General features: G+C 44.3%; 1 gene segment (V, D, J or C); it reads right to left on the bottom strand.

Moving 5' to 3' along the window:
- Positions 1–16,379: 16,379 nt before the first annotated feature.
- Positions 16,380–16,942, bottom strand: LOC118992901 (immunoglobulin heavy variable 4-59-like). The segment is given in 2 exon segments: positions 16,380–16,744; positions 16,831–16,942. Coding segments are annotated over 2 exon segments (411 nt in total).
- Between the last annotated feature and the right edge of the window lie 43 nt (positions 16,943–16,985).

Genomic DNA, 16,985 nt, shown 5'->3' with positions numbered 1-16,985 from the left:
TATATTCACAGAGAAGAGGGAAGAATTGCGCCTGATTGGAGCTGAGAGTTTTGAGGAAAAACTCTTGCTCCAAAAGAAAGTACATTTTTACCTGCCAAGTACACACCTCTCCCTGGTTTTTTTCTCTATGATTGGTGGAACCTGCATGCACCTTGTTTTCCTGAGTGACCCGTGAAGCCAAGCCATTCTGTCTCCTGCAGAGAGGTTTGAGTCTGGGTTCAAATTGGCTTCCCCTCACTGTGTGTCACACACAGGAATATATAGCTACATCCTCAGTTCTCAGTCTGTCCAGTGTTAAACTTGGGTTCTGAAAGTGTCCCTAGTGATGCTGAATTGAGATATCAACTTTGGCTTACAGTATGTGCTTCCACCACTATTTACAGCACCAACCCAGGGCAGACCTTTCCTTGGAACCTGGTGAGTCCGCGGTACAGAATATCTCATTAAGGAAAATACAGAGACCGTGAAAGTAAGGGAGGGATTCACCAGACCTGGGCCTGACTCCTCTAGCTGCAGCTGGGACATGACACTGGGGAAAAGGAATGTCAGTCCCCACCAGTCACATGCAGTCTCCTCCATCCCATAGACCCATGTCTGACATCTGAGACACTCATCCTGTGAGGCTGTCACTAGGTACACAAAACCCAGCAGTCTCATCTTCTGCTAGAGCAGAGCTCTACCTTCCACACATACCTCAGACACAGGTGAGGAGGAGCTGTGAGCTCCACAGCCAATGGAGGATTTACCCTGGAGGTGGGAGAGAATAATACCATCCTTTGGTGTATAAAATAAAAATAATAAAGCTGATTCATTTTCGAAGTCACATTTCTCTTCATTCATGACTGCTTCTTGTTCTGAGAAACTACGTCCTGAACATAGGCATCTGGGGCGTTCTAGATTCTCGAGGTTGAAGTGTGACTGGCCACAATTCCATGCCCAAGCTCTTCCCTGCTGCAAGCCCAGGACACACTGCAGAGACTCCAAAGTAGTCACATCAGAAACATTCACATTTCCACATGCATAGATGATGAGAAATGAGAATGTTGATTACGGATGTGTACAACCCAGAATTCTTCATATGTCAAAACATTATGACAGCTGATTAACTCACCTGTTGTCTAAGTCTACCATTGTCAATGATGTTGGTGTTCAGAGGAAGGGAGATGAGAGGAATTCTTTTTTTTTTTTTAAGTGAGGCAGAGCATCGTTTTTCTTTTTTAAATATTTTATTTATTTATATTTTGAGAGGAAGGGAAGGAGAGAAGGAGAGAAATATCAATGTATGGTTGTCTCTCATGAGTCCCCTGCTGGGAACTGGCCTGCAACCCAGACATCTGCCCTGATTGGGAATTGAACCGCAATCATGTGGTTCGCAGGCCCACACTCAATCCACTGAGCTATGCCAGCCAGGGTGATGAGAGGGATTCTTAGCACGGATTTGTTCACAGAAATGGGGCCATCTAACCTGACAGTTAACCCTCTCTCCCAGCCTCCCTTGGCCCTGTTTCTGGTAATGGTCTCTGTAGTCAGAGGGTGCTGGGCCCCCCCATACAGCATATCACTTTCTTAATGCATAATAAACACTTTTTTTTCCATCAGGCATTTGACTTGGAAACACATTTATAATGCACACGTCTGCCTACTTACTGGCATAATGGATGCTAGTTGGGGCAAACTTATTTAATGTTAACAAATTTTAATGTATAGATATTTTAATGATTTTTATTGGGTTATTTTACAAATAACTCTCTAGAAAATAGCCTCAGTTGTTCATGTTCATTATTTACAGCAGACATAGGGGCTAGAGCAGACTCTTTGGAACTGGGTAAAGGAAGGATGCTGGACTTAGTTTCAGTCACATACAGAAATAACCCTTATTTCCATGACACAGTTTATTAGATATATGTATTTAAAGTCTTTTAAAGAGAGTATTCAAAGGGAAGTACAGAGCATGATACAGATAGTTTCTATCATCTTGAAAACAAGAGTTTGTTATAAATACAAATGTTAAAGTTTCTTCAGGTAAAAATCAAGAGAAATAAGGAATATGCTGTTGCAAACAAGTGGAAAGGGGATTCCTCATCACCCACATTCACATTTTACAGTTACTGTTACGTGTGGTCACAGTGTCACAGTTCCACAGCATTAGGAGTTAGACAGTTCTCATGTCATTACTCATTTGGTAACACCAGGGCTCTCCTAAGCTGCATAATTAATTGGGGATCCATTTATAATATCTATTTTCTAAAATATTTTTTTATTTATTTTTACAGGGGAAGGGAAGGAGAGAGGGAGAGAAATATCAATGTATGGTTGCCTCTTGTGCATCACCTGCCAGTAACTGGCCTGCAACCCAGGCATGTGCTCTAACTGGGAATCGAACCATGATCTTGCCGTTCACAGTCCCTGCTCAATTCACTGAGCTACACCAGCCAGGGCCCATTTATAATATCTCTTGACACTTGGAAAAGAGTGCAGGATCATCATCATCACCGTCACCACCACCACCACCACAATAATCAATCATCAACATCGATTGCTTTCTTAAATTGTTCTCTTCACTTTCTGTAGGCATGATTGTTGTTCACACATAACGACCTTTATCTCATTTGTGTTCAATTTTTATGGTTGTTAAATAAAGTAGGTAGTGAGACTGTACATTATTTTATGTTTCACTGCTGTCAAATGAACTCTCATTTCACTCTTTTCCTCTGCCTCACACAGGAAATCTGATAGAGAGTCTGGGTCTCCTCTTTAGATGTCATTGGGAGATTGAAACCACATGACCTCTGTAAGCAGTTTCCACTCCTCCACCACCTTAAGAAAACAAAGGCCCTGGCTCAATAAAAGCACATTTATCTTGCTGAAGGGCCTTTCTTGTTCTTCAAGAGATGTCACATATGTGTGTAATAAACATTCCCTGCCCTTTTGATGTGTGTTTGTCATCATCCTAGACATCCACACCAAGCTTCGTGGGTCCCTCTGCCTCTGTGTGGTGTCACCTATGCCTGGTGCTGTGAGCATGAGGCCAAGTCAATGACCATCACCAGTGGACATCTTTGTTCCCTAGCATTGGGGCCATATGCCTCTGGTGCCCACTGCACAGCATGCATGTGCCCTGTTGCTGGGCAGCTTGAACGCTGAATCGTATTGACCTGGGCTTCACTGTTGTGTTCATCAGAGTCTCTGGAAGGTTTGATTATTTATTGGAATTGGGCACAAGGGTGTGTGTGTGTGAAAAAGACTCTGGCTCTTGCATATGGGTGAAGGTCTTCTGTCTTTACAACATATTTCTACATCAAAGATGAGCGTAGGATAGGAATCCACAGAAACTGCCTGAAAGAAACTGTCATGGGAAGAAGAGACCAAACAGGAAACCAGCCAAAATCTTTCCTGTAACTGATCCAGTGGTTGTCCCTGTGTTCAGAGGCTCTAAGCGCCCCCTGGTGGTCACAGCTCCTCCTGCAGGGAGATTTGTTGTGGACTCAATGTGAGTTCCCCTCACAATGATGCATGGCTGTGGCCTCACCTCCCAGTCTGTTCATTTGTAGATAGGCAGTATTTTTAGAATCATCTCTTGAGATGATGAAACTGCCTTTTGCAGATGCAGCATATCCTCTTGAGTGGTTGTTAGCGTTGTTTCTAATTAAACCTACCCACTCCAGTCCTTTTCCTGGAAGCTGGTGGATCCAGTTTATATAGTAGTCACTGAAACTGAATCAGCCACCTTTACAGGAGCATCTCAGAGACCTCAAGGCTGCCTCAGGTGCCCCCAGACTCCATCAGCTACAAATTATATTACAAACCTTCAGAAAACAGATTGTTGTTAGGAGTGAACAGACACTTAAAATTCCCTTTCTTCATGATGTTACCATGTAAAAGCATCAGAGCCAGTGAACAGCTCATCATAAATGTCATAGAGATTCCTCTAGGTTAACTGCTTCAGCAACTGCAAACTGCAGAGACCCAGGGGCTGGGGCTGCTCTCCCTAAAAATCAGGGACAGTGGCAGAGATGTGTATATCAGCACATGGAGTGCCAACTTGCACGTGCTCCTCCACTTTGGGACAGAAAACAAGTCCGTAAGTGAGGACCCACTCTCAACTAAGAGGGACAAGCATCCTTGTGATAGTGAGAGTTTTCTAAGAGGCTGGTCAGTCTGTGTGCTACAGAGTTATTCTTGTTCCTAATTTCTACGTCCTGTCATTTTAACACAATTTAATCTAAGGCAACATTCCACATGTACAGTGTTTCATGTTATTCAGCCCTGAATAAATGCCCTGTGTGATCTTGTCCATGTGTCAACACACATAGAGAGGCTCATCCCCATCATCAGCCTCCCTGGCTGACGTCAGTGTACCCTTCAAGGTCTGCTGTCTTTTTATTTCAAGACAGAATTCCTGCCCATTGTGCATCTGTGAACCGAGACTCCATCATTGTGGAAAAAGAGAGTGGGAAGAAGGAAGAAATGTGCAGAGAATTTTACCTGCTCTGGACACTTTCTGTGCTGTTTCTTTTCCCTCATCCCCCAAAGGCTTACTGACTGTAACATCAAATGCCTGATGAGTACACAGCACACCAGTCATTATCTGTAAGGTGCTGCTATGATCCAAATGACACGTGTTATTATTATACACAGTTTCTGGGAAGTTTTAAAATGGCAGGCTTAATTAAACTGGTAAAACTTCAGTGAGGCCTGAAACCCTCTCAGCCAAACCTCCTCCTGAGTGTCATTCACTTTATACCTTCATGAGCTCATCAGTCATGTCCCTGTAACATGGTGACTGGGAGAATTTTTTCAGTGACCCTGAATTTATGGATTTTACCTCCAGTGGAAGCTGGATCTTGCTCCATGGTTATGTGGTACATAATAAAATATATCATGGATTATAACTTCTTCATATATATATATATATATATATATATATATATATATTTAATTGTTGCTCAAATACAGTTTTCTGCCTTTCACTCCCATCCTAGACCACTCCCCCAGCATTCCCCATCACGCTCCCATTTCCTAACCCTTATTTTTGTCCATGTGTCCTTTATACTTGTTCCTGCAAACCCTTCCCTTTTTCTTTTTCTCCTGAAATTCCCTCCCCTCTCCCCTCTGGTCACTATCAGTCAGTTCTCTATTTCAATGTCTTTGGTTATACTTTGCTTGTTTGTTTCTTTCATTGATTACGTTCCTGGTATAGGTGAGATCATATGGTATTTGTCTTTCACCAGCTGGTTTAGTTTGCTTAGCACAATGCTTTCCAGTTCCATGCATGCTATAGAAATGGGTAGGAGCTCCTTCTTTCTTTCTGCTGCATAGAATTCTAAATGTTTAAATGTGCCATAGTTTTTTGATCCATTCATTTACTGATGGGCATCTAGTTCAAATACTGCCAAGTCGCCCATGACCTTCAACCAGAAAAATTTGCTTGTGGAAGAAAACAACTGAGAAAAATTACCCTTGGACATCACTGGAATTACACTCATACTCTACTTTGTATAACAAATATGGCAGTGAAACCCCAGGAAGTCAGCCCTTGTGGTCATGTTAAACTACAACCCTAATCCATTCTGGGTGCTATAACAAAGTTCTGTTGACTGTGAGACTGACCAACAACAGAAATGTATTTCTTACAGATCTGAACATGAAAAATCCAAGGATAGATTCAGGCACTGTTGATGACTGGTAAAAACCCCTCCCCAATGGCTGTTTGCTGTCATCTCAGAGGGTGGATGGGGCAAGGGAGCTTCCTTGGTGCTCTGTTATAAAGATCCTAGTCCCGTTCAAGGGAGCTCCACCCTAGGGCCGATATTTGTCCCAAGGCCCCACCTCCTAACACCATAACACTGGCCCTCGGTTTTAATATGGAAGTTTTTGAGTGACACAAACAGCAACCATAGCAACCACAAATGAATCAAATCATGATTATACCTCATTGAAAGTAACTCCAGCAGATCTCCCCAAACTGAAGATCCCCATTACCCTGTGGAAGCTTCTCATCTTGGGAAGAAAAGGGGGACCCAGAAGTCCTCCAGAAGAAGCAGATGTTCATGTAGAGTGGGCACATATCCTCTAGATTTTGAGCTAAGATGTCCATATAATTTATTATTAACCCCCTTATTGTTTATATATAACCATTATACTCATTTTCTAGGGACTAATATTGTTTTCTGCCCATAGTGTTTGATAGCTCGGTGTTCTCACTGATGTTTCCTAGGTGTTTGTTGGAAAAGTAGTCAGGTCCAGTTTTTGATGATTGATGCCGACATGTTTGGATTCTCCTTTCTCTCTCCTCCTGCACACATATGGGAAATACATAGAGAAAGCAGGGATTCTCCCTAGTTTAATGCAGGCAGAAAATTAAAAGCACACAATCCCCTCCCATGAGTAGGACCCTGGTCAACCTTGTCAGAGATACTTAGTTAAAATAATAAAACCTACAGAAACCCGCAGTACCAATTGGCCAATGCTACACCCTGGTGGCATTCATGCTCATGCCTTCAAGCACACGTCAGCTTTGTCCCTGCAATATGGTGATTGGAAGAAACATGCATTTACAGAATTTATCTCCAGTAAAACATGGACCTCCCTCCATTCTGATGTCATCAATACTGAAAGGATTCATGCATTATACATGCTTCTAATGCTGCCTTCTCACTACACTTGTTTAACAGCCCCCCTATGACCAGTGAATTTTGCCTATAAAGAACACCAGAGAAAAACCACCCTTGAACACCACTGGAAGGAGACTGATGCTGCCCGTTTAACAACATGTATATGGCAGCAAATTTCAGGGAGGCAGGCCCTGTGGTCATGTCACTCTAAAACCCTACTACATTCTTGGTGCTGTAAAAATCTTCTGTGAACTGGGCCATTGGCCCACAAAAGAAATGCATTTATCTATAATCTGGAGATAGAAAATGCAGTAACAGCTATCAGCATATTTATATTAGATATAAACAGGCTTCCTACATAGTTGTTACTCACTGTAACCTCAGAGGGTGGATGGAGTAAGGGAGCTTTCTCTGTCCTTTGTTACAAAGGACCTGATCTCACTCCAGAGCTCCACCCCAGGACCATCACTTGTCCTAAGGCTCCACCTACTAACACCATCACATGGGCCCCTGGTTTTAATAAGTCAGTTTTTGAGAGACACCAACATCAGCTCATAGTAACAGCAAAAAATCAAATCATGGTTCCACCCAACTGGAAAACTACTTCAATATAGCTCCCCATAAATGTGAGTAGGGAGAGGATCCCATAATTCTGTGGATGCTTCTCACCTTTAGAAGCAGAAAGTGGAACAAAGCCCTTCAAAACAAGCTGATGAGCTTGTAGAGTGCACAGGTTCCAGCCTGCACTTTGAGCAAATACACCTATATAATTTCTTATTTCCTACCTTACTGCATATATATAACCATTATTCTCATTTTCTATGACTACATTTGTTTTTCTACTCATAATTACAGAAGGCTCTGTATTCTCACTTATGTTTCCTAGGTGTTCAGTGAAATAAGGAGCCAGGTGTTTAATGATTGATGCTGACCTATTGAGGTTAACCACTCTCTCTTCTCCTGCGTACACATGGGAAATCTGACCTGGAAGGGGAAATTCTCCCTAATTTGTTGCAGGTGGGAGATGGAAATTACACAAACCCCTTTCATGAGCAGGACCCCTTTTGTGAGCAGGACCGCTCAGGTGTGAACAATAAAACCTGGAATAAACACCATCTGACATGATGCAGCCACTCCTAACCTGCTGAAAAGTCTGTCCCGCTCTCAACAGACTCCTCAATGAAGGGACAGACATTTTGACTGTCCCCCTGTGTGTATGACATAGTCACCCTAGACAACCACACCAATGAATGGTGGGGGTCCCTCTATGTCCATATGTCAACTGCTGTTGATGTCACGGAGGTAGAATTAAGTAAATGACCATCACCCCCCTCTTTTACCTTCAGGGATTGGGTTCCTACAACTATTGAGCCCACTTTCCAGCATGCATGTGTCCTGCTGCTGGTTGGCTTGGACTCTGAGCTGTGTAGGGATGGCCTCTTTGTTGGGTCCAGCAGAGGCTCTGGTGGGATTCAGTTGATTTGGGTCAGGACGTTTGATGATTTGTTGATGTTTCATTACAATAAGAGAAAACAAATGTTTATGACTCTCTGACTTTGGAGCATGTGAGAATGTTTTCATCCTGTGATAACAAGCCTCTGTAACTCAGATACTGAAGAGGTCAGCAGAGAAGCATGAAGGGAGCAAGGCTCCCAGAGAGAAACTGCTGTGTGGAGAGCTAAACCCACACCAGGCAGGAACACCAGCCCTTAAACCCAGAAGCTCCCAAGCTCATAACTGTGCTCACTGTGACCTGAGCACCTCCTGGTGTCCTGAGCTTTCCCTACATCTCAGCCTTCATGTCTCCTATAGGGGGATTTATGTCTGGACTCACACTGAGTTCCCTCCACTATGTCACTCACACACTAATACAGGGCCGTGCCCCCAACTCTCAGGTTGTTCATTTGCTGATAGAGTCTGTTCTTGTCATTGTCTCTGGAGATGGTGAATCAGCCCTTCACAGAGTTGGCATAGTATGTGCTACTACCATTACCACTAATTGCTGAGGCCAACTCAAGCCCATTTCCTGGATCCTGACATACCCAATACATATAGTAGCTACTGAAGGTGAATCCAGAAGCCAGACAGAAAGTTTGAGTGAACCCCAGGCTTCACCAATCCTCCCCCAAACTCCACCAGCTGCACATCACACTGTACAGCTGCAAACACAAAGATATTGGGTCAGGAAACTGTCAGCTTCCACTGTTTCTCTCAGTCATGTCCACTGTCGTGCCCAGTGTCTCCCATTCTCCAAAAATTACCTATTAAAATAGCACCAAGAAAAATTCAGCTGAGCCCAAACTCCATTGTATCAGGTTTCTGTTCTGTCCTGAGAAGGGACTGGGGATACCTTCAAATCCTGGGCTTCTTTTCTCAGAGCTGTAGGCTTGGAGCTGGCCTATTTTTCATGAGTAGAGGGGCCCAATTTGCATGCCTTCCTGCTATATATGGAGCTCTAGTATTGGACGCTGACATGAACTACATGGTCCCAGAGTGTGATATGTTGAAGGGTGGGGATGGTGCATGACCTAGGAGAGTAAATTCTCATAAAAGAGGGATTTAAAATGAGGTATGCCTTTGAAATTCACCAGTAATGAACTCACCAAGAAGATTCAATGCTCACAAGCAGAGGGAGAATTAAAAGAGCAGGAGGTTGTTGTTCAGGTCACAGGAAGTTCCAATTGACCCTGTTTCCCCTACAAAGCAATCAGACTATAAACTAAGAGCAGGGTGTGAACCTAGAGCACATGGACTCAGTGTTTCAGGAGGTGGAGGGTCTAGGTGGATCATTGGAAACAAAAGTGTGAACTCTACAGAGAAGCAGACAGTGCTTCCAGGTCATGTTCATACAATACAGTTTGGTGCTGAATATGCAGCAGTTTCACTGCCTCATTTTTTTTTCTTTAGACTCTATGGTAAATTCAGATTCAAATATTTGAACATAGAAGAAACTCAGTCATGACTAGATCTGCTTTGCTGAAGATGTAGGTAGAAATTGGGTAGTGATTATCTTGACATTTTAGGAATTTAATTATGGAAATCTTGATGCAAACCACTAATAAAATAACTGATGTAAATAAAATCATAATTCATATGATGAACAGTATTTTTATTTATTCACTGATTAAAGGATGAATAAGTTATTCAAAACACTTCTCATTACTGGAGCTGGTGAGTCTAACTTTGTATTAAAACTGTTCATCATTGCCAGTTCAGCCTGATGCTCACTCTCAGGATCTGGGTTTACATGCACATGTGAAGTAGCTATAATTACAGTGTAGGAGATGGAGTAGATTGGGCCCCCTGCTTCTTCTGTAGTTAATTCCAGAAGAGCCATCTCTTCTTTCTCTCTGTCTCTATTCATACCTGTGTGTGATTCATAGAAAACTGTCACTATGTTCATACATGCTGGGTGTCCACTGAACTTAAACCCAATGTCCTGAACATATCAATGTGTAACATGGGAAAAGGGCCTCAATTCATGGGGATGAATTACTAGGTACAGTAAATGAACCTCATTCCAGCTGACACACTCACTCTGACCTCCAGACTCTGCAAGAATAAACATGTGTAGGTGGCTGTGCCAGGTGTGTGATTGGTTCAGTTGCCATAGTAACACAGTGAGGGTTTGATGAGGGCATTCCATTGTCAACGATCTCCCCACACTGCTCCCTGACATGCAGTGACATTAGTATTGGCCAGGGGACAGGGACACTCACACAACTGTGATCTCAGGTGAGGACACTTCTTAGGATTTCACCCTGAGGGAGTATTGAAGGAACGCTGAGATATCACAGCCTGTGCTAGAATCTGGAACACCTGCCAATCCTCCACTTCGCTGCCAAAATGTCTTCTGTGTGATGCTTGGCCAGAGTCAAGAGCAGAAATTTCTTCTTGACTTTAAAGCACTTTCATTTTTCCAAATACATTCCATTGTCCAGACAGAGGATAGTGTCTTAGAACTTTCTAGAAGACATTACAGTCCAATCCCAAAGCTGAAAACACCAAGGATTCCCAGATGACACCTCCATGAATACTCATTCTGAGGACAAGGAGGCTCCTCATGTGCTCCCAGCGCAATCACAGTAAATAACAGGGGTCCTCTCAGGATCATCTTCCCAGACACTTTCTTGCAGTGCATCTGGATCCCTGAGTGTCTGATGTGCATGTGGCAGCTTTGGTCCTGGTCTCAGATACTAACTGTGTGGGAGGAAGTCAGGGGGCTCATCACCCTGTCATCTCCTCAGCCCAGACCAGCTTCCTTATCCCTCAGGGTTCTTGACACACTCAAGTTGTGGGTCATTAAACTTGGCCTCTTGCACAGGAATACACAGCCATCTTGTCATTGCTCAGGCTACTCAGCTCTTTGTTGTTGTAGATCTCTCTGCCTGGTTTTAGAAATTGGATCTCTACCCCTTGTGGCTAAGGGTGAGGGATGACCTCTGGAATGCGAGCCGCAGGAGACAAAAATTGTCTCTGGTAGCAAATGCTGCCTCAGTTTCCTCTCCATGCCCCCAAAGCTTGGCCGGAAGTCAATGACAGGCAAGACCCCTCACAGCGGGGGACAATCTCAGCCAGACTAGATCACTCGAGAGGCATTCATGGAAGGACTGCAGGCGGGGGGGCTGCAAGAAAGAGCAATGGACTCTCACCCCCCATCTTTGACAAAGCCTGAGTCCCAATGTCCTCTGGGAGAAGCGCTTCCTGGCTCTAATCCCCTTAAGCCTGAATAACTGATGAGGAGGGGTACAGCTCCATGCCTTGCTAGAGCATGTCTTTGGGAAGAATCTGGCATCACAAAGACTTCCTGATAAACCTGTGAAATCTTTTCTGCTAAGAGTGCTTTCATTCATGTGTTAAGGATTTGAGCAGGAAACCCTAAAACTCTGTTCCTGACAGACTCTGAAGCCCTGAGATTTCTTTGAAATGTTATCTACTGTTTGATCCTTGCCACCCTGTATTCCTGTGTATTATAACCCAATAAAAACCCTGGAAGAGGGGGCTCAGGGCCTTTATCTCCTCGGAGAAACTGGCCGCTGCTGGCTTTTCCCCTGAGAATCTGGCCACCAGCCCACGACCTCTTCCCAGCAGGGAAAATGGCCACCTCTCCTCCCCAAGCAGATCACATAATCTTTCAGCCATATTTACACACCTGGACCGTGGCACCCAGGGGGACTTGTGAGGAAGTCGCTCCCACACTCTATAGGCTGTGCTCATGGACTTGTCTGCAACCGTGGTGACTCTGCCATGGAACTTCTGAGTGTACTTTGTTTCATTATCTTCAATATCAGTTTATCCCTTCTACTCAAGCCCTTGTTCTGTGGTCTGCCATAACTGGTGCATCCAGTAGTTGGTGAAGGTGTATCCAGAAACCTTTTGGAAGACCTTCATTGAGGATCTAGGCTTCCTCAGCTCAGCCTCTAACTATACCATCTGCATCTGGGTATGCATACCTGTGGAGAGGAAGCAGGGGTAGGTTGAAATGCTCCTTGATTGTCCCAGGTCCACTCCTCAAACTAGGTACTGGGTATCCCCTTATATGGAGCCACTGTAACCAGGAAGAGGACTCTCCGGCTTCAGTCCATGGTGAGAGGCTGTTTCATCAGGATGTCTGTAGAGGAGAGTGTGGTTGTTGGTGATGCTCTCAGGTCACAGACAGACCCATATTCAACCTAGTCTACCTCTTCTGATTTGCATATGCATATGGAAGAGTGTTTCATAGCTGAATTCCTGACCCTACCTGAAAGAAGGTGGAGGACACAAGGACCATGCTCAGCAGGAGTCTGATGGACCAAGTCCTAATCCACATGTGAGGTTATGTGTCCCTGGGCAGGTCTCTGAGCTCTGTGGAGCCAGTTTCCCCCAAAGAGGAACCAGCCCCCAAAGGACATGCTCCTCATTCTGAATCTATCTTTCAGTGACACAGAAACCACCTGGACCAATCCAGCCTTGACATATGAATGTCTTCTTACTAGGCCAGTGTTTCTTCAAATTTTTCCACATAGTGAGTTTGTTAAATAATCCCTATGTTTATTTCCTTAGAATTCAAATATAAAGAATTCATAAAAATACCCTTAGTGACTGTGGCTCTCATGTCTTATTGAGTTTGGTCAATACTCTGAGAGAATAAGGTATTTATAGTCACCACATGTCCAACTCTTACTTTAGATGTTTGTATGACAAGAAGAAGATTCAGGCTCTCAGAGGAAATCTCTCCTAAGCTCCCTCTGCACCTGATCATGAAGCAGCCACGCTGAGTTTATGGGTCTTGCGTGTCTCCTACAGCCCAGACTGCACACTGCAGGGGATGGTGCTGTCTGGACTCACAGGGCAAGGACATCTCAGAGGCTGAAATGTTTTATTCAAGATGACATAAAAACACAGTAAATAAGAAACAAACAAATTTGGTTTCATTAAACTGAACCTCACATGTTCAAGAAGAGTATCATTAACAAAGTGAAATACAAGCTATGTATGGGGAAATATTTGAAAGCCATATATCTGATCACTCATTAACATCCAGAGTGTAAAAAAGTACAATTTAACATCAAATATCCAATGAGAAAAGAAAACATTTTGAACATAAGCAAGAGACTAGAAGGGATGGTAATAACATGCAGTCAGTGGAACCCTCCTCTTTATTAGTGGGAGTGTGAATTGGGGCAGGTACTAAGGAAGAACAATATAGATGTTCCTGAAAAAATTAAAACTGAACTGACTCATTACCCAGAAATTGCACCTCCAAGTTGGTATCCAAAAAAACCCAATGTAATTATAAAAGACTTATCTGTTGTTCCATGTTGATTTTCACATTATATACAGCAGCCAAGACATGGACAAAGAAGGTATTCACATTTGGATATTATTTGCCAAAAATAAGAAAATCTGCTCCAGCCTGTGTGGTTTAGTGGATTAAGTGACAATCTGGGTACCCAAGGGTTGCCAGTTTGATTCCAGGTTAGGGAACATGCCCGGGTTGCTGTCCAGGTCCCCAGTAATGGGCACACAAGAAGCAATCACACATTGCTATCTCTATCCTTCTCTTTCTCCCTGCATTACCCTCTCTCTAAATGCACATAAATAAAACTATTTTAAAAATGAAAATCCCACATTACTGACAATAGTAAATGAACCTTGAGGCCATAATGGTAGTAAAAGTAAGTGAGATACAGAAGGGAAAATACTGTATGATTTCACTTGTATGTGGATTTAAAAATACAATAAAAAGATAATATTTGTGGTGAGAAGAAAATGGGTTGAGCAAAGGGAGGATCAGATGTTGCTGATCTGAGGGTATACACTTCCAGAATCAGGATAAGTAGGTCCTGGGATTTAACTGATGGCATGATGACTAGATTTAAAGCTGCTCTATGGTATCTGTGGACATTCCTAATGAGAGATCTTAACAGTTTTCATTACAAGGAAACCCACATGTATCTTCTTCTTCCTCTATATTCTTTTATTCTCTTCTCTTTCTTTTTACTTATTTGTGTCTACATGAAATAATGGGTGTTAAAAATCAGATATGTAAGTGCAGTTATTACATTGTCCACCTTATACTTATGAAGTGCAGAATGATCATATTTGATCACTCTGGCTCTCACAGATGTGGAAACACACAGCCTTCGTGATTATGAGAGGGGTGTGTTTCTCTGGGCTTTGTGTCTCCAAGGCTCATTCATGTTCTTGTATGTGTCCACATTCTCTTCCTTTTAGGGGGGAGTGACATTTTGTGGAGTGGATGGAACAGATGTTATTATTGAGTATTCTATTCCATCTCTTATTTTCATAAGAATTCAGTTGCTGTAAACAGATATTTTTGATGTTTTTTTCTGATCAGAAAGGCCACAGGAAAGGGGGACAACAAACTTGTATTAATGAGGTTAACACATGATGACAGGAAATGGACAGGAAGCACCCATGACCAGAGGTTATACTGTTAGGACAAAGATAAAATTTCCATAGTATGCTTGTGGTCCCCTGTCATGGTCTCCCATCCATCCCGGAAGCAGCAGGACAAGGAGAACGGGGAGATGGAGACATAGCCTGTGTGATGGGGGATGGGCTGATGAAGCCCTGGGTCTGACCAGGACCAGGTCCACCTCCAAGTCGCACCTGCCTCAGCCTGGACTTCCTGGGACAGGGACACCAACCCCACCTCTGCACTGTGACTCTGAGTAAATAATAGATCCTGAGAAAATGAAGTTCAGGGGGATTCAAGGAGCAAGGGCAATGAGAGGGTCACAGAAGAGTCTCAAGGCTAGTTCCAGTCCAAGGATGGCAGGTCTGAGACACAGGAGGAGCCCATGTACCATGGGAGCTTAAGTCAGAGCAAAGCTCTTGTGGACACTCCAGTTCCAAGGCCATGAGACAGGAGGGTCGCATTGGTCCCCTGAAAGCCTTTGACAATTGGGCAGGGTCCCCACATTAGGTAGGGCAATGTGCCTAACCCAGCCCACTAATTTCAAATACAATCATGGAAAGTCACCGATAATGTTTAAACAAATATGGGGACACTACCAGTTAGGTGAACCCACAAATTAACTGTTAAATGACCCAGGCATCCCACACTCAACAGACTCAGATGACCTTCCCCATACGTCATCCTCAATAGCATTTTTATTGTCTTCCACTAGGAGATTCATCTGCTGAAAGAGGACTCAGGGGAAATGGCTGATGAAGATCATGGGGAGAGCTTATTGTTTTAGTTAGTGACAAATGACACAGGAGTTAGAAAAACTCCAGCATAGCCCCTGGGTTCACACTTTACATCTCATGGAGCAAATGTGAACTGCTCTCCTATGAGAATGGATCCAGTGCAGGACGTCTAACTCAGGGCTCTCAGACCCTCCAGAAGCTGCAGTCCATGGAAGCAGGCAGCTCCTTTGGTGAAGTAAGAAAAATCATAGACAGTGAAAAACGGCACTCAGGATGTCTCATTCAGACCCCTAATCCAATCCCTGGTGTGTTCTTACCTGCTTGCTCACAGTCCCGAATACTACACATCCCAGTGTCTGACAACCTCTTTTTTCCCTTATTATTGCTGTTGGTAGGTGGACTGTGGAGTCTGACCTCAGGTTTTGAGCCTGTGTATGTGTGTGGGGGGAGATTTCAAGTCTCAACTCCTCCATCAACATCTGCCCTCATATGGACTTGGTGAGTTAAAAAGGCCTGAGTGATCACACCTTTGTCCCTGGTGGGATAATCAATCCACTCAAGTCCCTGTAAACATGATAATCCACACCCTCTGACCACGAAAGCACTGAGGCAAGCTCTTGCTCTGCCTCCTTAAAGATACTTCACCCCTGCTGGAGAGACCTTCCCAGCCCTCCTGAGACATTGGTCAAGTCAGAACCAAACTTCATCTGATGCTTTACTGTGTGGGCGTCATCAAACTCCTCATCTAAAGGTAATTTTGATGGAAACCACCCAGGGTTCACACAGTGGTTGCATCCAACCATGCTGTGTGCATGTGCTGGGACAATTACCACCCCCATCACTAGGCCTTTATTCTTTGTCAGTACAGGTGACTGTTCTGCTCTCTGGTGGCGGGTGAGCCCTGGGAGCTTCCATTTGCTTCTGAGTTGTCTGTCCTGTTGGTTTCCTGATGCAAACTCTGGAGAAGACACAGAAATTGGTGTCAGATGAAGGGGGCAGACTATAGAGTAACCCAGGGGGTAGCCTCCACCTTCACCTCCTCCTGTCATGGATGTTCTGAATGCTGTATCCTGAGTGCCCTCTTGTGTCCTGAGGGCCCCTTGCACCTCAGCCCTCCTGCCTCCCACAAGGAGGTTTGTGTATGGGTTCACCCTGACTTCCCCTCACTGTGTCTCTTGCACAGTAATACACAGCTGTGTCCTCTGTGGTCACGGAGCTCAGTTTCAGGGAGAACTGGTTCTTGGATGTGTCAGCAGTGATGGAGATTCGGCCCTGGAAAGCTGGGTTGTAACTTGTGCTCCCTGTCCAGTACCCCATCCACTCCAGCCCCTTCCCTGGAGGTTGGCGGATCCAGTGCCAGTAGTAACTGCTGGTGACTGAACCACCAGAAACGGTGCAGGTGAGGGAGAGGGTCTGTGAAGGTTTCACCAGTCCTGGGCCCGACTCCTGCAGCTGCAACTGGCACAGGACACCTGGGGACAAGGGACATCAGTTCCTGTCAATCATGTACAGTCACCACCATCTCAGAAACCTGTGTCTTGACACGTGAGACACTCACCCTGGGGGGCTGTCACCAGGCACAAGAGGAGACCCAGCAGTCGCATCTTCTCTAGAGCACAACTCTGCCTTCCCCAGAGACCTCAGCCCCGTGTAAGGAGAGAATGATGAGTCCCACAGCCCGGGGTAGTTCTTAACCTGGAGCTGGGCAGAAAT

The sequence above is a fragment of the Sturnira hondurensis genome, unplaced genomic scaffold (genome assembly GCF_014824575.4).
Source record: "Sturnira hondurensis isolate 20B ecotype Veracruz unplaced genomic scaffold, ASM1482457v3 Scaffold0008457, whole genome shotgun sequence".
NCBI lineage: Eukaryota > Metazoa > Chordata > Mammalia > Chiroptera > Phyllostomidae > Sturnira > Sturnira hondurensis.
This window is presented reverse-complemented; position numbering and strand designations above follow the sequence as displayed.